General features: G+C 39.6%; 1 protein-coding gene across 2 annotated transcripts in view; it reads right to left on the bottom strand.

The window, feature by feature from the left end:
* Nucleotides 1-22,548, bottom strand: part of myo10 (myosin X) — a 140,305-nt gene that overhangs the window by 49,597 nt on the left and 68,160 nt on the right. For both annotated transcript variants that reach the window (XM_044218489.1, XM_044218490.1), the window contains exons 4-9: nucleotides 18,108-18,295; nucleotides 2,412-2,546; nucleotides 2,187-2,311; nucleotides 1,439-1,452; nucleotides 880-964; nucleotides 511-614 (exon numbers count right to left, since the gene is read on the bottom strand). In XM_044218489.1, the coding sequence (XP_044074424.1) occupies nucleotides 511-614; nucleotides 880-964; nucleotides 1,439-1,452; nucleotides 2,187-2,311; nucleotides 2,412-2,546; nucleotides 18,108-18,295 (651 nt within the window). The remainder of the gene's footprint in view (nucleotides 1-510; nucleotides 615-879; nucleotides 965-1,438; nucleotides 1,453-2,186; nucleotides 2,312-2,411; nucleotides 2,547-18,107; nucleotides 18,296-22,548) is intronic.

The following is a 22,548-nucleotide window of genomic DNA, read 5'->3' as shown; positions in this document are numbered from 1 at the left end:
GACTTGAAGTTACGTATGTGGTGGTTTGGGTTTGGCAGCAGCGGTTTCACTTTTCAGTCTCACCAGGATCAAATATTCAGAGAGTTTCTTACTCTGATTTATGGTTATGAAAAAATGAATCAATGAGTCCCATACAGAAATATAATAATTGTAAATATATGTGGGAAATGGCTAAATATGTACAGCTTTTACACATTTAAATGCATGTGAATATATGGGAAAACACTTTAGACTTGACCAAATCAAATGTTTTTGAATACAATATATAACATGCTAGTGACTAATTATTTAAAAAAAAAAAACAATACAAATTCACATACTTAATTCAAACCATTGTTGAGACATTTGTCATTTTTGACATTTCATAAACTAAACAATTTATCAAAAAGTAATGCCTAGATTAATATGTCTGGAAAGCAATTGCACTTAAATGAGTGAATGTGGTGAATGTATGTATGTGTGAATTTAAAGGTCAATTTTTAGTGAAGAAGCCAGTTGTGTCCTGTGTACCAGAACATCCTGAAAAATGCCGTTGTCGTTGATTGTCTTGTCAGCGAGGCAGCTGGACTGTCTCAGGTAATGGTAGCTGTCAGGGTGGGTCAACCCGAACGCCTCTGCAACACCACAAACAAGCACACATACAAATGCACAGTTACCTTTTCTGCTTATATGCTTGTCACTATTCATATTACTGTTTTATTATCTTTAAATTGTCATTCTGTCCTGTATGGACCATTACAGCTGTAAACTCTGCTATTATAATACCCTGTGCTATTATTAGTGTCCGAATTATGTTTTGCATTTATCACTTTGAAGATAATATGCTTTTTGATATTGTTATTCTTTATTTTGTATTAAGTTTAGTTCAGTGCGACTTGCCTCTCTGCTGGGTGTTGGTTCCTGCTAACAGGGCGTAGAAGATGTGGTAGTTTCTCTCCCCTGGGTTCTGCCGGACCACTCGATTCTGTAGGGAAACAGAAGTGCTGCTTTTAAGTACTCACATTCATATCAACACGAACATGCTTGCACAGTCTTAAAGTGGTGCTCCAACCAGAATATATCTTTTGTGCATTAAGCACACCACTCCGCCAGTGTGAAATGTGTCTGTAAAATATTTGTAGTTTTATCCTTCATGCTGTGGCCTTTCAAACCACTCTCGCAGCATAATCCACTTCTTTTCTGCACTGTCACCTTCCTTCAAGCTTCAGAAGCTCAGAAAGTGATGAGTGTTGGAACAAACAGATTAGAAGTGTATTGTGTAGAAGTTTTTTCTACACCATGAAGTTGTCACCACCGAGAGCTTCTCTTGATTAAGGATGAAGCTTTTAACAGCGACCGTTAAGGTTTACAGGAGGTTTGACGATAGATTTTGATAGAGTGTCACTTTAAACACAATCTTAAATGCAATTATAGACTTAGTAGGAGGAAGGACACTCACCTTTTCTAAGAGGTCTGCGGTCAGAAAAGTGTCTGTCAAGGTGCATAACAGTTGGAGACTGCATGACTGCCGTGGCTGCCAAAATGATTCTGCTAATGTTCTACAAACAGAACAACTCAAGCAAAGCAAATGGAGCCACACTGTTTGCCAGCTAGTTGGCTTACACCTGACTTTCCAAGTTTATACTAACCGTATTAGATAGCTACTAGCTGAGCTAAACAAGCTAGTTAGCTATCCTGTTGACCTTCCAAGCTGAACACCAGGGTTATGCATGTAGTAACTTCCATTTACACGAGCAAACAACAGATTAGAAATGGATTGGGATTTGTATGACTGACACCATCAAATAATAATATTAATAATAATCTTTATTTATAGAGCACGCTACAGTGCTTCACAAAGGCAGCAAAAATAAAACAAATGCTACAAAAAAAAACTTCTTACTGTCACAGTTTGTTTGCTAATGATTATAAATAAGCAGCAAAGAAATAAAATAATTAATCATTTTTGAGCCCTCTACACTGACTAGCTGTCCCTCACCAGCTGTGGTCCTCATCTTCCTTATAAAGGACTCACAGTTCTCATATAAAATGTTAGAAGGTGGCTCTACCTTGTCCGTGGCGCTCTGCATATCTTTACCCTTGAAGGCTGCTTTGCCAACCCCTTCAAGTACTTCCTTCCTGAGTAGGAAATGAGCAGTTGAAAGGAAGTGGCAGCCACTTAACACTGAGTGGGTTTTAAAGGATACAGTCAACGATTCTGCCTCCCTGGATGTTGCCCTTCTGGCTGAAATGCAGCTGGACAAACTTCCCAAAGCGGCTGGAGTTGTTGTTGTAGACTGTCTTGGCGTTTCCAAAGGCCTCCATGATGGGACTGTGGAGTGAGAGAAGGAGCAGGATCATTAATCAGGGTTCTCTGGCAATTAAACTGTTGCCATCTAAAATAGTTAACCATAAATAACATTAATAATTACCTGCTCTCCAGCAGCGCCTCCTCCACATGTGACGTCCTGTCTCTGGACGATACCTCCAGGGAGTGCTGGCTCATGGCCGACAGGAACTTCAGGATCAGCTTGGTGCTTTCTGTTTTCCCAGCGCCGCTCTCTCCACTGAGGGGGAATAAAACACACAAGTGGTAAGTATACTATCATCTAAAGTGATCTTGAGCATGGCACTGGCCTCCCTGTAGAGAGGGACATGAGAACAATTATTTCCCCACAGGGGTAATAGAGAATCGCAATATAATTATTTCATATCATTTTTTCATCTTCTTCTTCTTGTCTTTGAAAATAATGATATTACTTTTCTTATTATTATTAGATTAGATTCAACTTTATTGTCATTTCACATGTACAAGTACAAGGCATCGAAATGCAGTTGACGTCTAACCAGAAGTGCAGTAAGCAAGTGCAGGATATAAAGTGTGTGCATAAATGCAGATAGAGCAGTATTATGAAAATATTTTACAAGTGATACTATGGACATTATGTACAGATGGCATTACTATAAACAGAAGTATACTGATGGATATGTACAATACTGAATTGGACTGGGCAGAACAGTTGATGTGTAAGTGTTTTCTGTAGTAGTGGCAGATGTTGTAGCAGTAGCCATAACAGTAGTCACAGTACTGGAAGTAATAACTGCAGTAAGAGAAGCAGCTATAGTAGTAACACCAGTAGCAGTAGAACTAGCAGTGGCAATACAACCCAAATAAACATGGCTCCTATATGTTTCAAATGTTTTAGGATGTAGATCGCTGCAATAAATAAGTTATATAGGCTTAAAAGTGCTTGAGTAGTAATTTCAGAATCAACATTTTATTATTTTTCATGTTTCATAAATAATAATGAATGTTTGAAACCTGGTTTTTATTTCTACAGTGATTTGAAAGGCAACTATCAGTCCAGCATTCAGACAGACCCATCTTGTGTCATCTGGTCTTTGACAGCCTCCAGCATCTTTTCAGACTTTTGATTAGAGCAGAGAAAAGTTTGACCTCAGTTCGTCAAAACATCTGAAAACTGTGTGTGGGTGGAGCGTGTCTTTATTTAAGGGGAGTGAGTGTCTTTGCCTGCAGGTTGTTGAATAAACGCCTGCTGCAGGTTTAAACTATCGCTTACTCACAACGAACTGGGTCAGAGGTGAATTAGGTGTTGATGACTCATGATTGAACCACACAGACGCACGCCGTTTTCACATGTAGCTGACAGCATCATGGGAAATACTCAGGGTACATGTTCCAAAACCTAACCACTAGATGGCGCACTGGACACTGCTAATTAGCTGTGTACTGGCTGCCATAGCTGTCATCTACTGATTGTTGCCTATGAATGAAATCCAGAATGCAACAACACACCAACAGGCCTCAAAGCCACACATGAAGATCAATATGATGGGAACACCTTCATCTTGTTCTCCAGAACTGCATAGAGGCATTGTAGGGTGGTGACGCATGACGGGAGAAAACTGTGTAGTGGAACTTATAAACAATAAACAAACAAGAATACTCACATGGCAAGCTATCAAGAGGCTAACAAGAGAACAAGATTTAGTCAGACAGCGAAACATGTAAAGTACAAGATGGACAGATTTTCAAAAATTGCTTAATGCAGATTTAATGTATATCTGCTTTAGTTCTGTTTTAGTTCAGGAGCTAATAGTAGACGAAATGTTAATGCTAATGTTGTCTGTGTTTGCTAGATGTGTAAAGAGGCATCTGTCTGCTAACATGTTAGCCACATCAACTTTATAAGATGATAATATATGAATTTTGTGTTTAGGGCTTGTTCCGCTGCCCCCAAGTGGGCAGAAATCACCAATCACCGCTGCTTTAACTTTTCCATTTGCATAACAGTAACTAACGGAAACATGCAGTTCATATTCTTGATAATGTTATTTCAATTAAATAGAATTAAGCTTCAGGTATTGTGGTACAAATTTTCCCAAAATTGTTAAAGGATGATAGAAATTAAATTGGTTTAGGACATGGATTTTGTTTGCTTCACAAAGTGGGCATGGCAGAAAAAAAGTTTGAACCAATGAAATGAAAGATACTTCTACCCCTGTAGAGTTATGAAAGACTTCTATAAATTTAAGTACAGGTTTCTTCACAGAATATTACTATTTAAGTGGCGAGGACCCATCAGAACCATTGGCTGCAGTTCTGTATAGTAACACCATGACACATGATTTTACTGACAGTGATGGTACCATTCAGGGTTTTGGCTGTATACACTATAAGCTCTACACTCGACAGAGCCGACATTTAAAACAGCTGTTCTCCATTCACTGTGGTGATGACTATGATTGTGCTTGTCAAACCACCTGACAAGCTTCATCAGCCTGATCCGTAATCACTGGTGTCCAGCGTCACTCTCATCCCACTGCAGGCTTTGTTTACACACCGACTGACTGCTTTGGAGACATTTTTCCATTCATTATTATCTGAGCGTCTCATACAGTCTGGCAGCAGACTGGGATGGATTCTGGGGGTCTGTAACAACTTTGTTTTAATTTGTAATGTTGTTTTTTTTGTTGACTCTTAGACTGAAACAGGTTTGTAGTTTGTGTGTTATATCACATTATGAACAATCTTCATCTTTTCTGTCTACAAGCCAAATAGTTACAAGGAAAATCATCTAAAAATCAACCACCGAAACTGCTGTTAAGTCATATTTCTCCCCTGCAGAAACAAACAGCGTGATGCCTGACGAAAGCCCTCACAAACCTCTCAGGGACATTAAACATGAACCTGGCAACCCACAGCCACACCAGCGTTCAGGCTGGCCACGTTAATTATTAACCTGAAGACCCATTACACAGACACTGAGAGCAACTCGAGAGCATTAGATTAGACCCCAAAAGACACATTATTCAACACAAACAGGACGCTTCACAGCAGAGGTGTCCTTCACAATTAAAAACACACACCAAGACCTTTAGAAGATATGCTGGTGGCCATAAGCATACACAATAACTACAACAACAGCTCTGTTGACTTGAATAAAGGAATAAAGGTTTGAAAAAACAATGAGAATGGCTGTTTTTAAAAGGAGCATACTAGTGGTTTTTCATGTTTTATTCTGTTTATTACAAATCATATAGTTCCTTCTGACCATATTTCAGTGCAGCCTTTTTAAAACCAATCTACACATTCAACTACATTACCAGATAATGCTAGTACTAAGTGTCTGCAAGTAAATTGAATCGAAGTTAAGAAAATACAAAACTCTAAAACACCAGAGAATGTCTTAGTTAATGGTCACAAGTGATGTGGAGTTGAGTAGAGCGCAGGCATTTGTTTTAAAATCCACTATATGGCTTCTTAAATGTTAGCTTTTTTTTCAAATGAGTGTTGCTTTTCACTTCTGTAAACATTTTATGACAGTAGGTGGGATTCATTTTAAGAACAAAACTCTTCATTTGGATAATGGCTGGGTGGCTCCCCATAGGGCAGTCACAGGGAGGGTTTTCACAGCAGAAGTGCTGTAAACTGAAATGTTAGAAACGCCTGGAGAATATTGAGGCTGCTTTTCCTGCAGCACAGAAAGTGATGTGTTTTTTGCTTCCAGTTTGCTTGCAATAAAGAGGCATCAAAGAACAATAAAGAGAGCACCAAGGCAGTGAGCAGAAGCCACAGCAGCTGAACAGACAAGGAAGGCGATGATTAGTCAACTAAGTGATTAGTTGATTAGAAGATTAATCAGCAACTATTTTGGGAAACGTTTCATTGTTCGAGTCATTTTTTTGAGCAAAACATTCAAATATTTTCTGGTTTAAGCTTCCTCAAAGTGAGGATTTGCTGCTTCTCTTCATTTTGTATGATACTTAACTCAATATGTTTCAGCTTTGGACTGCTGGTCGAACAAAACAGGCAAAATGAATAGATCAACTTGGGCTCTGCGAAATTGTAAGGGACCTTTTATAAACTGAACGACTGATATATTAATCAAGAAAACAATGTGCAGATTATCAACATCTGGTCTTTACTCAGCTCCCATCAATAAAGAATCCCTCGTATCTGTCCAATTAGGTCAATTTGAAGCATTTGAAGCAAAGACAGCTTCCGCTCATCGGGTGACATTTGAATCGGACACAAGTTTAAGGTAGCACCACTGTCTTCCATGAACAACCCCACAATCAAAGTACAGATCGCTGATACATAAAGAGCACCTTGAAAACAAATTAGAGGCTTGTTTTATATATTGCATGTGCATGTTACATGAACTGACAGCAGACTGAGGGAATTCTACTGGAAAAGAGGCAGTGGGTAGCATACAGACGGACTACATTACAGCATATCCTCCTCCTGGGGCGTTATGGTGGTTCAGAGGCCTGAGGATTATACCATATAGTCGCGACACTGTAAAAAACATCCACGCTCTATCTCTCCTGCATCACCACTGGAAACTAATCTAATAAAGCAGAAATGTTCTTTGTTTCCTTTCCAGTTAAGTGAGAGATTTCAACTTTTTACATCCTAAAGCAGAAAGCAGACGTTGGAGATCATTAGAAGGCCAAATTCCAACAAAAAAATATATATATCTTGAATGGAGTTCATTCTAAACCAAAGTAAAATCTAACATACAGAGTTGAGGTATTAAAACTGTTTGTTGTGCGGATTAGATTTCTATCATAATGGAGATTTGAATATCCACCTTCAGATTTTCACAGTTTTTAAGTAACTATGAGAGTAGGCAGGAGGCCGTCTATTCATTAGTGAACACACTGAGCATGTTTTATTTATAGTAATAACTATTTATATATCATGTTGACAAAAGCTGTTGAAAGTGTTGTTGTGGGGCTTCCACACAGTTCATTTATGTAGCCCATCAAAAAAAATTAAAATACAATTTAAGTTGAATTATTACTATTTTCAGTGATTTACAGGTGACTTTCAATGAAAAAGGTACAACAATGAGTTGGGATAAAATCACTTTACATGTTAGTAGACTGTATTACAATTTATTTTTTTTACAACCTAAAACTGTTCAATAACAATATTTGGAGTGATTATGGCTAAAGACTAGTTGTATTTTGGGTTCCTGGCAGCTTTATACTTTGTTAAACTGATGAAATGAGAAACTTATAGCTGAGTTTGTGCTAAAAAAAGGGATACCATGCATGTTGGATGAGGACAGTTTAAAAGGTGCTAAACAATCAATCGTCTTTTGGGCAGCGCTGCTTGCTTTTAGCTGTGATTTATAAATAAAGCTGAACTTGAATGTCATGCATCAGCTGTGCAGCATGATCGGTCATATCCCTCGAGTCAGTGGCACATTTCTGATGGACAGAAAACAGGAACGGAGATAATGTAAACTCTCAGGGCGTCTGGCTATAGCTTGAGACGTGACCGCGTTGCACATGTGGACAGATGTTATGACAGAACGGGCTGCAGTTTAGACACTCCACATGTCAGAGATGGTTGTGAGCAGCCATTTATGGTTCAGGTCATCAGCTTCTTTTTAAGCTGCTGTTTGTAGCATTTTTAAACATCAACATGTCATTGTCATTTTAATTATGACACCTTGGTATAGTTAGCATTAACAACCGAGAACATGGAGGAAATTATCGGTTTATTATCGGTTTATCTCACACCAGTGGAACGGTTAGTGCTTTTGTTTCTCCAAATTGAGACCAGATTTCTGTTGCTTTCTTTCCTCCCCCTCAATGAACAAGAGAAACATCTCGGAAGTGATTTTTCCACTGGTCCCTACTTTCAATCCTTTCACTATCTGCTTCCAACAAAAGATCTGGAAGCTTTAGCGCAGTTTGTCCTGGAAGAACTGCCCTCTTCGTCTGCTTTGTGCCATTTTGTGCATCTGTCAACTTCTGCCACCTAGTGGCCAAAATTCAATGAATGTAGCTTTAAAGCTTGAGTCTTTGAGTGTTTGTAATAGTACTTCATCCTAACTTTTGTAAAACCAACAAAAGCCAAGTAAAACAAAGCTCTGATTTTGTTTTTTTTTAACTTTTATTTTTTTAATTGTTTTTAATTTTTCACTCATTGCTTCTTTATATTTGACATATTTATGTCCTTTGTGTTTTATCCTTACGTTGTCTTAAAAACTAGATAGGTCATTGATATCTCAGGGATGTGTTTCAGGGACTTTCTCAGTGTCTTTTCAGTGTCTTTTTGCCCCCTCCCGCTCCAAAATTGCTCAGTGCAGCTTTAATGTACTTATGTGCTAGTTCAGGAGATAGCAGGAAAACTCTTCCCCATAGCTGACTATCTTTGCTTGCAGCACTTTTAAGTAAGTTAGAACAGTCAAGTTAAGACTTGAATCTTAGGCCCCTGTTTTGGGGGTCTTCATTACAGCCGAAGAGAAACAGTAAATTCCAACACAACTACAGATCTTTCCAACAGTGGGTCAAACTTTCTCAAAGGGATTGGATCTTACTTTAAAGGGCTTGGTGTGTGTAACTCAAATAGCTTAGACTATAGTCACGGCCAAATCTGAAAGGGCCTTCTAAATGTAACTCATTTAAAAGACCTCTGGCTGCTTGCCAATTTATCCAAACTAGGACACACACACACACACACACATATATATATACAACTAAACAGCACCCTGTCTTTGTACTAATCCCTGGCTCTCCACATGCTGTTTTGCCACCCAAGGTAAAACCCCCCACAGGCAGGAAGAAGGGAGTCTTCAGCAGAGCGACTGAGCATGTTGGACAAACTGCCCTCACAGCTCTGGACCTCACCCAGGCCTTTTGTATGGAGGAGCAGAGCCGCAGACTCTGTTAGAGAGTGAAAGAGTTTCTGAGTGGGGAGGAGAAACTGAGACGAGAAGTAAAACGCAATGAAAGAGAAAAAAATATCCATCTACACAAGTCATTTAACCTGGTATTCAGAACTGAGAACGTTTTCACTGGAAAAAGTAAAATGATCTCAACAAACTACCTGCTTGTTTAAAAAAATTTAAAGAAGACTAAGATTAAATAACTTGTTGTTAAAATGGACTGGAATGCACTAAAGTCCGCCAGGGTTGTCCTTCAGTGCCAGAAATATTCAAACTTAACAAGTCAATTAGTCACACACTCAAAATGTGAATTTTTCAGCCACACTAGCAGACTGACTTTAGAGATGTGGGTGTGTCAGTGTAACACTTTGGTCCAAAGTGAAATATCTCAACAACTACTGGATGAATTGCCGTAAAATTTGGTAGAAACATTCATTTCCCAAAACGATGAATCACTTTGGTGATGCCCTGATCTTTCATCCAGGGTCACCATAAGGTCGACATTTACACACAAAACACCCACACATGGTTTTCTATATGAGCCCAGACACCTGTGGCGTTCCTAAAGAGCCTCCACTGTCTCACAATGGATTCAACTTCTCTTCACTCACAAAGCCCTCCATAACTACGCCCCTTCCTGCCTCACCGACCTTCTCCACCACCAGACTCCTTCCTGCAGCCTCTGTTCATCTGACGCGTACCTCCTGTCCACACCATCCAGGACCAAGCACCGGACCTGGGCTGTCAGGGCCTCCTCCCTCTGGAGCTCTCTCCCCAAACACATGCGTGACTGCACTAATCTTGCTATGTTCATGAAATTAAAACTGTTATGTAAGTAATGCAAAACAGATCAGCTCTAATTAATGCGAGGCAATAAAACACAAAAACAAATTCTGATGTTAGTCACAAACTAAGAAATGTTCAGGTTTAAATAACTGCTCGTCTCCCGTTACACCTAAAACAAACATGGCTAGATTCCTTCCCATCATGCTCTCTTCCTTTGCTGTGATGCATTCCTTCCTTTGGTCACAGTTTAGTCAAATTATTAATCTCACAGTGCAGCAGACGCAGATAAATCCAACCAAATCTCAAGAGAAAACCTCTCAGGTATGTTTTTGCAGGGCTTTGCTGCAGGGCTTTTGTGACCCCAGATGCCTGAGTAATTAACAAGGCTGGAGAGTCTTGAGTTTGACCTCATGCGCACCTCTGGGGTCAGCAGGTCAGGGACAAACTGCTGGGTTGGGGGCTGTTGGCTGTGCAGAATAATGCCCTCAGAGCTTTGTAATTCAGTCAAATCTGGGCTGTTTTGGACACAACGGCAGCCAGTCAAAACAATATGAACTCTAAAATCTTAATTTTGTGTTGGAAAAGTCTTTCAAAAATGTGAGATAATCCCAGTGTTTTATAATGCAGTTTGACATTTAGACATTTTCTAGAAACAAGTAGCAGCATCTTAAAACTAGTCAGTATGAGATTCTTTTTTATTAGAAACTAGGGCTGAGTATCAAATCTCAAAACTTTTCTGGAACAGACCAAAATGTTTCTGTGGTGAGATTCAAAAACTACCGAAAGCTGGCATTGACTGTCTGGTCAGATATGCAGTCTTTTCAATGATCAGATATTTCCTGATCTAAATAAAAACATTGTATCTAATTGAAAAGATCCAAAACAATTACTAAACGGACCTCAAGGTTTTTTTTTTTGATCAAGAATAAACTTTGGAACTTTTGAGCCCAAAAACCTAGAAATTTAACACCTACAGTTCCATAACAGCTGGTCAAAACCCATCTGCTGAGGAAGATCATCCAATATGATCAAAAGCTCCAGAACAGATACTTTGAGGTGATATTGTTCTGTCAAAATTATATTCATTTTATATTATTTGGGCAAAGTTCTTGTGCAGCTGCTTGAATTTTGACAACTTTTGGCTTCAAGACTCAAAAGCCATAAAATGCACATTTTTGCAGTGTGTATACTGTGTATTTAGGGCAATTAAGACACAGTATTAAAAGGTTTCCTTTAAAATCTTGGACATACAAAGGAATAAACCCAGAAAAAGCAAGGCAAACTAGATTTACCAGAATGGAGGGTTTAAATGATACAAGAAGTTTGATGTAGCATGGAAACAATGGTGTGGACATACATGACAAAAGTATGTGGACACCTGAAAATGATACCCATGCGTGATAGCCTACTTAAACATCTCATTCTAAAACCATGGGCGTGTGCTGCTGTGACAGCCTCTTCTGGTTTCAGTCTTTCCTCCAGATGTTGGACCTGGCTGCAAAAATTTACTCCCATTCAGACAAAAGAGCATCAGTGAGGTCCAACACTGATGTTGGGTAATAAGGTTGGCTCACAGCTGGCGTTGGCTGTTAGACAGGGTTGAGGTCAGGGCTCTGTGCAGGCCAGTCCAGTTCTTCCACACCAAACTGGGAAAACCATTTCTTTATGGAGCTGGCTTTGTGCACGGGGGCACTGTCATGTTGAAACAGGAAAGGGACAAACACAAACTGCTGACAAAGTTGGAAGAACACTGTTCTAAAATATCATTGTATGCTGCAGCATTAAGATTTGCCTTCATTGGAACTAAGAGGCCCAAACCAGTAAAAATAGACCCAGACCAAAGGCAGGGTATAGGGTCGTAAAATTATCTAGGAGAAAACCTGCCATGGTGGCACTTGCTGTGCGCAGTAAAAGTTTGGAGGTTTTCCAGGAGTTTCTTCGTTGGCGGTTCAGAACGAGTTCTTGCTGAAATCTGCAGCAAAAACACAACAGGGGGGTTTCCATTAAAATCATGTGGCTCGACGCAGGCAGGTGTCCGCATCAGTGAAAACGCAAAGTGGCATTCATGAGCATTAATGAGCAGATGCCTTGTTAGAGCTGGTTTCTTCCTCCTCCTCTTCTTTTATACCAGCTCCTGTTTCATTCGCCTCCCTCTGCCTGGATCTGATTACCCACAATCCCTAAATCTGACGAGAAAGCTTCCTGCCTCGCCTGAAAGTGCCAGCTAACTCTTTATAGCTCTTTTTCTCACACACACACACACACACACACACACACACACACACACACACACACACACACACCACGAAGTGACCTGTTTCTGTATGGGTGGGGGTGCTGCCATGTTACATGTTTTACGAGGGCCCACTCGGAGATGGCTTTGGTGTTTTTGGGGGGACCAACAGCAGAAATATGTGTGTGTGTGTGTGTGTGTGTGTGTGTGCGCGTGTGTGTGTCAGAGATCATTGTGAACCAGACCACGTACTGTGGCAGCTGGGCAGGACTTTGGCTCAGTGTTAAAGTGATCCTCCACCCAAAATCTAGCTTTAGGTATCAAACACACACACACAACTTTACGAGCTTGAAACCTGGCTGTAATAAGTTTCTAGTTTGTTGCGTTTGTCAAGTTTCAAGCACAACTGCTGGTTTGTGCATGTTAACAATATGTGAAGAGTTAATTTCAACTCAAAAGGTCCACTGAACTAGTTTTTTCAGAGCTTCCACAACTTAGGTCACTTGATGACACATGATGAAGTTCCATTTGCTGATGAAGACTGTGAGATGTAAAGCTGAAACGATTAGTCAATTAATCTATTAGTCGATCGACAGAAAATTAACGGCAACTTTTTACCTTGGGCTGTGTGATATTATGACAGGCTTTTTCTTTTTTTTTTTTACCATTTTCTGACATTTTATAGACAAAACAATTAATCAACCAACCCAGAAAATAATCAGCACATGAATTGATAATGAAAATTATTATTAGTTGCAGTCCTAGTCAGATGTGGTTGAAAGCTTAGAAAAAAGCTAGTAAATTGAACTTTGAGTTGAGATTATTTTGTCTAAAATAATCTAAAATAAAATAGCACATAAATCCAGGGTTTCCATACATTTTCAAGCACAAACACTCTGCAAATTAGCCTGTTATTGTTTTTTGTCTCTTAGAGAACATAACCAGCAGCTAGTTTGGTTTCCTTTCCTTGTTTCTCTCCACTTTCCACCATCAAAAGGTTTTTCTGAGCTACTACTGTTGCAAGAGGACTTTGTTTACTGTAACTGTAGTGCTTCTTTTTTTTCTTCTTTTTAATCTGCATTTTTTGCAGTAAAAATCAGTAAAAAAAACAAAACAATGAGTCTGTATTAAGCAGTACTGAACCACTGAAGATGGGTGGGGTAAATATAATCCATAAAGTGAGATTTGTTTTTAAAATTATTCTATACAATTTAATAATTGACTTTTGTTTGATCAGGGTTCCATGTTGGGCCCCCAACAGTGCACTATGAACCCTGAACAGCCTCCATCCCGACGTTCACTCAGAAGTCAGCCCACACAGCCAGGCAGCAGCCCTCAGGAAAAACACCGCTCCGCCCTGCAATTATTCACAGCCTCACACATCCATCACCCACAGCAGCAGACCAGAGGGAGCTGCAGCACTTCGCTCTGCTTTAACACCACGTATCAAAGCAGAGGGGTTAAGAGATAATCACTGAGCGTCAGACATTCCCTCACAGATCAAACACAAAATCAGAATTTTTTAAGTTTTAAGCTACTAGAAAACTTAGAAAATAACATGCAACCATGATGTGTTCTCTCTGGTTTTGGAGGGAATCAGTTCCACTAAAGTTTTTATCATGTGGCCATCACGAGATAACAAGTGGGGCGTAAAGAGAATGTGAACATTTCTGTTTAAAATGCCAGTTGTTTCAGGTGTTCTACTAATGTTAAAGGTGGGGTATTCGATTCACGTCTTTTTGTCAAATTCAGCAAATATCTCCTCACGGCCCGCCAGCTGTCCGTTCTGTGTGCGCTCTGAAAAAAACTCTGGTGTTTGTACACAGCCCTGGCTCTGTAAATGGGAAACAAACAAAGAGGCTCGGACCGAGCCACACAACACTATTCCAGCCATGATCTGTGTGTCAGGCGACGTGAAATGACTTGCCCGCGGACATTCAGCTGACTTTCTAGTTTGCCAAGATCTGCTGTTGTTGTGATGTTAGCTATAGCAGCAGGAGAGTTGTGAGTATCGCTGTCTGGAGCTGCTGTGCTGCTCTGGGAAACCGTCTCGTCCTCTCTGGCTGTTAGCTTCACAGCAGCAACTGTAGCAACAGTTTGCTAACCCACAACCTAGCTAACGTTTGTTACATTACTTGCAGTGTCGTTTTTCGCTCTATATCATGGTACTTGTCATGGTGTTGCATTTCTCCAGAGTCATATACCCCGCCTTTAATCTGTCTCTTTAAGAGAGCAGAACAGGAGTCTGAGACTGGATCACTCTCTGGCCCAAGTATCAAATAAATCAAATGAAAGCGATTTTTTCAAACTAACCTTTTATGTATCAGGGAAGATGCATAAAAGAGCATTTACACATTTTTTGCAGCATTATCCTGCTTCACTCAGCTGCAGCTCCACGGGTGCAGCTGGGACTTTAGTGCCTTGCTCGAGGGTAACAATTAACAGCTGATTAACAACTCAGAGGTAGTAAAACTCTGACAAAAAGTAAAACCAAGGTTTAAAAGTGTCACTCTCACTGATTTGGGGTCAAACAAAAGCAGGACAGTAATACTCAAACACATCAGATATTTTTCATTCATTAAAAAGAATATTTCGGTTTTACAAAATCCAGGCATAAATGGATAAATTAGTTCATTTAAATTTGTGTGGGTCTGCTACACCTGTTGCTGACACGTCGCTGGGTGTTATAAAACTATTTATTGTTAAAGGTCATGATGCAACATACAGTATATTTATACATGTATATATCATGTATATATATATATCATATATATATATATATATATATATATATATACCAACTTATGGGCAAGATACTCTTTTATTGCTAAAAAAAAAAGCTTTGAAATTATGTTTTTTTAAAACATTTTTGCATTAACCTTTACAACCCTTACAGTGTGTGTCTTGGGAGGCTCAGTGTGTCATTTACTCTGTACTAACAGACAGTAAACCATCAGGTTGTGTTTAAGCTGAGACAACAGTTAAAGGTCACGACTGTGGTCTGTGTTTTGTCCGCTCTGGCCTGCATGGCTTCATGTGCTGCTGCTGTCATGGAAAAACCAAGCAAACAAATTGGTGTTTATCTTTTTCTTGAAGTTACAGATTCTGTGGTAAATTAAGTGTTTTCATAAACTCCAGGCCCTCAGAACTGGCTGAAAAGTCTGTGGCACAGTTTGAAAAATACAAGTTCAAGAAGGATATGCAAAATTATCTTTTTGAAACGTAAGAAGAGAAGAGACTGCTGAACCCTCGAGGGAAATGTTCTTGTTGCAGCAGGAAAAGTACCAGGAATCGGTGGGATAAGAACAAACACAAAGCAGATCTGTAGCAGGGATACGTCTCCGTGAAGAGAATGGCAGCATTGTGAAGCTCAGGGCCTTCTCCAATGACAATATGACATGTTTGTGTTTACGCCTCGCTGTGCGCACCGTGGTGCATATTCTTCCCACTGACCAACATCCTGCCAGACAAAAGAGTTTCTGTGCCCTGAACAGAAGGACGAAGGCAACTCAGAGCGACGAGGGAACATGTGAGGTGAGACTGCGCACGCACAGAGCTGCTGGTTTTTCACATTTCAATAGCAACACACGGGAGTTATTCTACTCAGTCGGTGTATTCAGGTCAAAACTTCACTGAAATGACCTTAAAAGTGACTAAGCCTGAATGCACAGAAGAAACTGGGTTCATGGCAGAGATCAAATCATGTGTTTACATGTATAACAGTAAAGTGGTCACTGTAAACCTGTATTTATATAAAACTACCCATTAAGGCCCCTATCATATTTTTGAACCAGGATTAAGATATTTTAAGTGTATTAGTGATATAAGATGCTGCAGTGACACTGCTCTGTAGGACGAGAGCACACCGTTGTCTTTATACTGAGCAAATATTCCTGAATTATCATCAAAAACCCTGTTAGAAGTCTAGTTAAGCACCTACAATCACCCGCAGGAGAAACCAGGTTTCTCTGAATCTCTTCCACTGATTAAGAGAATAAGGTTTCTACTTCAAAATGAAATCATGTTTCTGCAGAAAGCTGACAGTATCCCGTGGTGATACAGGGATGTTTGGGGTCGTGTACCATTTTTCTGAGGGTGTGTCTTTTGGAAAAGGCCAGCTACTCAAGTTGATCAGTTGATACTTATGGCAACAATGATGGAGGTAAACTAAGAATTCTCATATTTTATGTTGTTATTTAGTCATTAACAGTGAAAGCAAAACCACTGTTCACTTTCTGCTTTCTTCACAAACTCAAACCAGCTTCTGTTTAAAGGGGGACATGTGTGTCTCATTACCCACAATGCCAATGAAACAGGGCCAAACAGCTAATTGTCATAAAACTGCAACACCCGTGCCTGAAGCAGCGAGCTGCGACTCACCACCAACCTCTACACCTCTCAAGCTGGGTGCTTTTAGCTTACTCTGCTTTAGATCTCTCCATGTTCGCTGAATTAATTTGAGCTTGAATCCTTGAATGTCACTAAACTCCACATAGCACCACCAAGTTTACCATCCTGACTGACCTGTGATCCTTTGCACCACCGATGACAAGACTTATGATGCTGCTGAGTTCAGTTTGTTATGGACAAAGGTGGTTAAAAGACAGTTTGGACTGTTGAAAGTTTCAAAAGCTTAATACATTTTAATGTGTTGTTTCTTGTAGAAGGAGAAGTAACTTTACCTTAAACCACAATTTCTTTTGGGTAACAAGGCAAATCTTTAGCATCTGAAGCTGTAGAGATGGGACACTCCGGTCTTGCAATCTCACTTTGTGATTCAGCTGATGATTTGGACAAATTCGGACAGAACGGCTACTTTGTGTTATTAATCTTGTAGCAATGCAATACGTCCTAATGTTGGAAATGATAGTGCACTGATCTGGGATTATTATCAGTAGCAATACTCACCAGGTTTTGAGCACACGTGGCTGATTCACATTAAATAATATGTCTTAGTCCCTGATCCCAATCAGTTCCACACAATGAGGTCTGCAGATTTTAAACTGAAAGTGAGTTATTTTATTATATTTACTTTGTTCTTGCAAAATTCTTCTTACTCTGTGACCATTTTGCTGCCAGAGCATCCCCATGTCCCCACAGGAATGAATAAAGTCCACTGGCCACATATTCAGGATACCTCGATGACCACAAACACAACAGTTCCCACAGAGTCAAACACTGTGATGTCTCCTGCATCCGCTCTTTGCTAAATCGGGGGGCAAATATTATCATTTCTAAAATGTAAAAATAACTTTTTTTTTTAAGTCAGGGGGAAAAGAACATCTCCGTCTGTCTGATAAAACAATGGAGCGACGGTGGATGTGAAAGTCGTCCAGCTAAAATCAAAGAGGAAGGATGTGAGGAAGGAAAGCAGCGGACAGCGGAGGATGGAGATAGTAACAGAGTGTGTGTGTTGTGGGATGTTGTGCTCAGATCCTCAGAGCTGCAGCCAAACTGCCCAGGGGACTTGAAACTTGATCAAAGCCTTTGGCACACTGAGGGGAGAGCAATTAAACAAGCTTAAGACCACAACAGTTTATTCAAACAGCCAATTAGAGGGCAAGATTTAACCTGACAAGAAAAGTACATATATCCTGACTGGGCGTTCGCTGTTGGTAACACAATCAAGTCAGCAAAAGTTGGGAAACTATTAGGAGGATGTGGAGACGAAGAAACTTCTTTCAATGGCAAAATTGTTATGGTTTTCAGCCAACATCTAATTAGATTTCTGTGTTAGTCAGCTTGTTTTGGAGATTTTCTGCCCCCTAGTGGACAAAAATCTATTGCTACAGCTTTAAAGTTTGCATGAGTTTGATTAAACTTCAGCCTGGCTTCTATAAAATCAATGAAAAAGATTCTAGTGATTCAAAGACAACCAAAAGACAGGCAAGACCACCTACCTGATCAGGACACACTGGTTCTGCAGCCTCTTCCACAGCGAGCGGTAGCACTCGTTAGCGATGGCAAAGATGTGTGGGGAGATTTCACCAAGGTGGTGTCGGCTGTACAGCTCCACGGCCGGCCGGTCGTACAGGCCGGGGAGCGGCTGGTAAGGGTTCACCGCTGCCAGGATGGAGCCGATGTACGTCTGAGGATCAGGAGAGACGATGTAATGTGTAAGAAATATAAACATGAATACAGTATGGAAGATACTATGACAATCTCAATATGTGAAACCCTGAGAAGGAAGTACATACATTTTCACCAATGCAATGATGTGAAAATGTTCATGTTAGCAACGGCACTGCTAATACAGACTAGTAAGAATGTAAACAGAGGTTTTCTACAATACCATATATAATATCAGACAGAAAATCAGAGAGCTGGAATTTTTCCTGAGTGGAAGATTGGGTTTGGTAATATGACATTATACTCCATGGCATTTTTTTTTTTATTTACCCAAAATTGTGAATATATATATCACTTTAGAAGTATTGATGGAAAATACATGTGTTGGATAAATAAAGGATAGAAGATTATATCAAAATGGTTCACCTCTAGCAGAAGATGTAAAGATAATGAGGTTAAATACTGTCTTTTATTCATTAAGAACATCCAGGGTCAAATTCATAACCTTATATCAACATCTGGTTTGGTGCTGGTGTTGGAAGAAAAAACAATCTAAGAACAGAAAGACGACAAATGTACTTATTTATAAACTAGTCATCTAATAGTTACATCACCAGGTTGATTTTTACAATTAAACAACTTACAGGTATATTAAATACTCTATCTTATGGTCATGATACCAAAGCTTCAATATTATCAATGACACTTTATTGTTCCCTGTGAGGAAACATGGTCTTATAACTCATTACATCACCCTGGTGCTTAAAGCCAAGCAAAGACTGTTGGGATATTATTTAATTTGTAATAGTATGTTTAAATAACACGGCATTAAAAATTTTGGGCTGTTATTTTAGTACTTTCCTCAGCATGCAATTGATGTTGCTATATTTACCCTTCAGGTAGCTCGAAAGCTAATTAGCATTGTTAATACATCTTTCTGAAACCAACACATAACATTACTGTAAGTTAAGAAGTATTGATACAACAGCATTTCAGAGACAAGTGTGAAAAAGTGCTAGGAAATTAAAAATGATGGACTACAATGCAAGTGTCTTAAAAAAGGTGAGTCATGCATTTAAATCAAAACAAACATAGAAGAAATACATTTTCATACCTTCCAGCTAGCTTATTAGTGTTGTTTGAAGCTTTTTAGCCTTGTTAGCATATCTTTCTGAAACCAACATGTACAGAAAGTAAGCAAACTAACAAGTAAAGAAGTGTCGCCAAAACATTTCAGAAACAGGTGGGAATTGCTCTGAGAGTACAATTTAAAGACTACATTGCTTAAAGAGGGTGAATCATACATCTAAATGAAGACAGGCAACATTTCCGTTCTGAAGAAGTAAAGAACTGGTTCATAAAACACTCAGGGCTTTAGTGTCTGTAGAGAGAATAATAAACTGTGTATTTAGTGAGCAAAAACAGACACAATCATAAAACAAAACATGTATGAAGGTGGAAAAAAGTTTTATCTTTCTTAAACAAACTGAAAGAGATGCTTTTGTAAAATGGACTGAATTAAAAATGAAAGTCAGCATTTCACTGCAGAAGTTGCAGAACATCAGTTTCTGAAAATCCCTCCGATGACAAGAGCAATAACTCATCTCTGAACCTATACGTCATCACTCGTCATTTAATAAACGATGATCAGAGCAAAACATCTCTGCTGCCTGTCATTGCTCAGGTGGAAGCACAAATAGGCCAAAGGCTACACATAATCCAATTTCTCGGACAAAAGCACAGAGTAATAAAACCCCATTAAGCTCCATGGAAGGTGGACGACAGCAAACATAAGCAGCCGAACACGTGACTTCGGTAATACACAAAATCTCCTTCACCAGTTCTACTCAGCCCATCGGGGAAGCTCAGCTACACAGCATTCAACACATTTGACCTTTTGTTTTTCTTTTCACCACCCTTGCCCAAACTGCACATTTTCCAAACCAGCTTCATATTGCACAGTTCAAAGCAAAACAAACCAAACTGCTGAAATAGAAGCCAGAATACGTCTTGGCAGCAGCTTCAGTGCTGCGGTGGTGACTAATGGATAAATAGACAGTCTTGGAAAAAGGCAGCACATCAGCAAGTATCTGTGAGAAAACAACTGGCTATGTCTACCGCTGGCCTGGGATTGAAAAGTCGTAAAGGTTACAGCAGCATCATCTGAGTTCTCAGAGTCGCTCGGGTAGTGCAGGAAAAAGAAAAAGCTCGTCGGCAGAAATGAAGGTTTGAGCAGTTGCAAAGGTTAGAGAAGCATTAAGCCGTTTTTTTAAGATCCACTTGAGCATAGAAACGGTGATGCTGTCAAAACCGGTAAATGCTTAGAGGTGGAGTAAACAGGCTGAGAGACTTTTTCCATCTCTTAGACATGCTCACATTTCAAGAAGACGGATCTTTCTTAAATTAGTTGTTCCTTTAAAATAAAAACATATTAAGAGTAAAAGGTGATCCACAGTCTGGAAATATTACTGATGTTTATTTCCAATTTTGGTTTACCCCGTTTTTTGCGTACAAACCCCAAAATGACATGTTCAACCTACAATAGTTCCTGTTCTTTAACCTTTTGGATTACAGTCCTGACAGTCTTACAGTCTCCTCTGAAAGGTAACACTTTGGAGTTTACTTTAATAAAAAAGTCAGAACAGGCAACGCACACCAGAGGCGCACGTCAACTCGTCAGGATACACCACCGTCCCAGCACTGATACGAGTCAACATTGAAAAGCAGCAGTTTTATTCCATTCGCTCCATGGACGGACACATCTAGGCATACTGTACAAGGACAATGCACATTACAGTAATCAATATTTCTGTAAGTGTGCCAATGTTAGCCAGCTGGCTAACAGCACATACTGATGAACGGTCAGTGTGTACTGTGGCTGACACTTAAAATTACACAATTCGGCTGGGTATTGCACTCATCCAGAACCATATTTACACACAAAAATGCATATTTAAAAAAAAAAAAACTCTTTAAATCAGTTTATTATATGTATTTTTATTTTACTGCTCTGTTTTATATGTGCTCCTGTTAGAAAATCACAGGAGCACATATGCTGCCACAGTGACATTGGGATCTGGGAAGTGTAGACAAGATTCAGCCGGATGCCATCCCACATAAGGTAACAAACCTCCCCCTCCGGCCTGTAGTCACGCTGCTGCTCAGTACAGGGTTAATCTATTAATGATCTGACAGAAAAAAGCAGCACATCCTCACATTTGAGAAGCTGGAACCAGCGATTTTCTGATGATTGACTATTAAATGAAAGCTTTAGTTCTAGTATCACTGTCACTCAAGTGTAAAGCAAAAGAGTTGCAGGTCCATGACTTCCCATGGCAGAGGCCCACAATGTTCCTGTCACTTCACAAAGTCCATTGTGCTCGTCCTGTGTAACTGACTGACTTTACAACACTTTAATTACAGACAAAATTACATCTTTTGATCACAGTTTCGTGAAGATGAGAACATTTTTGTCTGTGCAACTTGGATCGAAAGTGAAAATCTCATTACAGCAGTGCACAGTGTTCCCATAACCACACATTAAGATGTGAGTGGCTGTTGCCTGGAGGAGGAGATGAAATACATTGCGGATATGAGAGACAGAGACAGCAGGACATTTTGGTCTGCAGAGCATCCCCCTCTCCCCTCTGCAGCCGCATGACTCGACTCTCTTATTCTGTTCATCTCCACTGGGCCTCACTGACCATAAAAACACAAGACAACATCTGTCAGCCTTCCGTCAGTCACAGTATAATCAGAATTTCAGCATCTTGTTTTAGTCTCGAAGAGGTGTATGTCATACTTTCAAACATTTCCCTGTTCATTCTGCTTGTTTTACTGAAGCCAGATATTTTCTTTGCCTCTGTTGCCATTTATTATTGTTTTACTACCTGTATACAGTTAGTAAAAGTGCTATTCAAGTTTATTATATTAGAGTGGAGATTCAAAGTGTTAGACTCTTGCTAAAACAAGCAGGTAAATTAAAAACAGAAGAGTCATTTTCCTTATTATAGAGGTCAATCAGAAAAGGTTTCCAAGTACTGTTTAGTTTGGATGAATAGGAAGAGGAAAAAAACTTAATGTCTCTTTCAACACAGTCTGCCATGCCTGAGGTGAACCCATGTTCAGTGCTCTGAAGTGGAGAACTCAAATTACAGCCATAATAATGATAATTAGGTTAATGGGCATGCCGATGTATAGGGCATGGAAAGAATGCCAATAATAAAATCACCCTGGCAATGCAAGGTTTCAGCTGAGCAGGTCGTTTCTTCT

This window comes from Siniperca chuatsi, linkage group LG13 (genome assembly GCF_020085105.1).
Source record: "Siniperca chuatsi isolate FFG_IHB_CAS linkage group LG13, ASM2008510v1, whole genome shotgun sequence".
Lineage (NCBI taxonomy): Eukaryota > Metazoa > Chordata > Actinopteri > Centrarchiformes > Sinipercidae > Siniperca > Siniperca chuatsi.
Note: the sequence above shows the minus strand (reverse complement) of the source record. Positions and strands in the feature narration are given on the sequence as shown.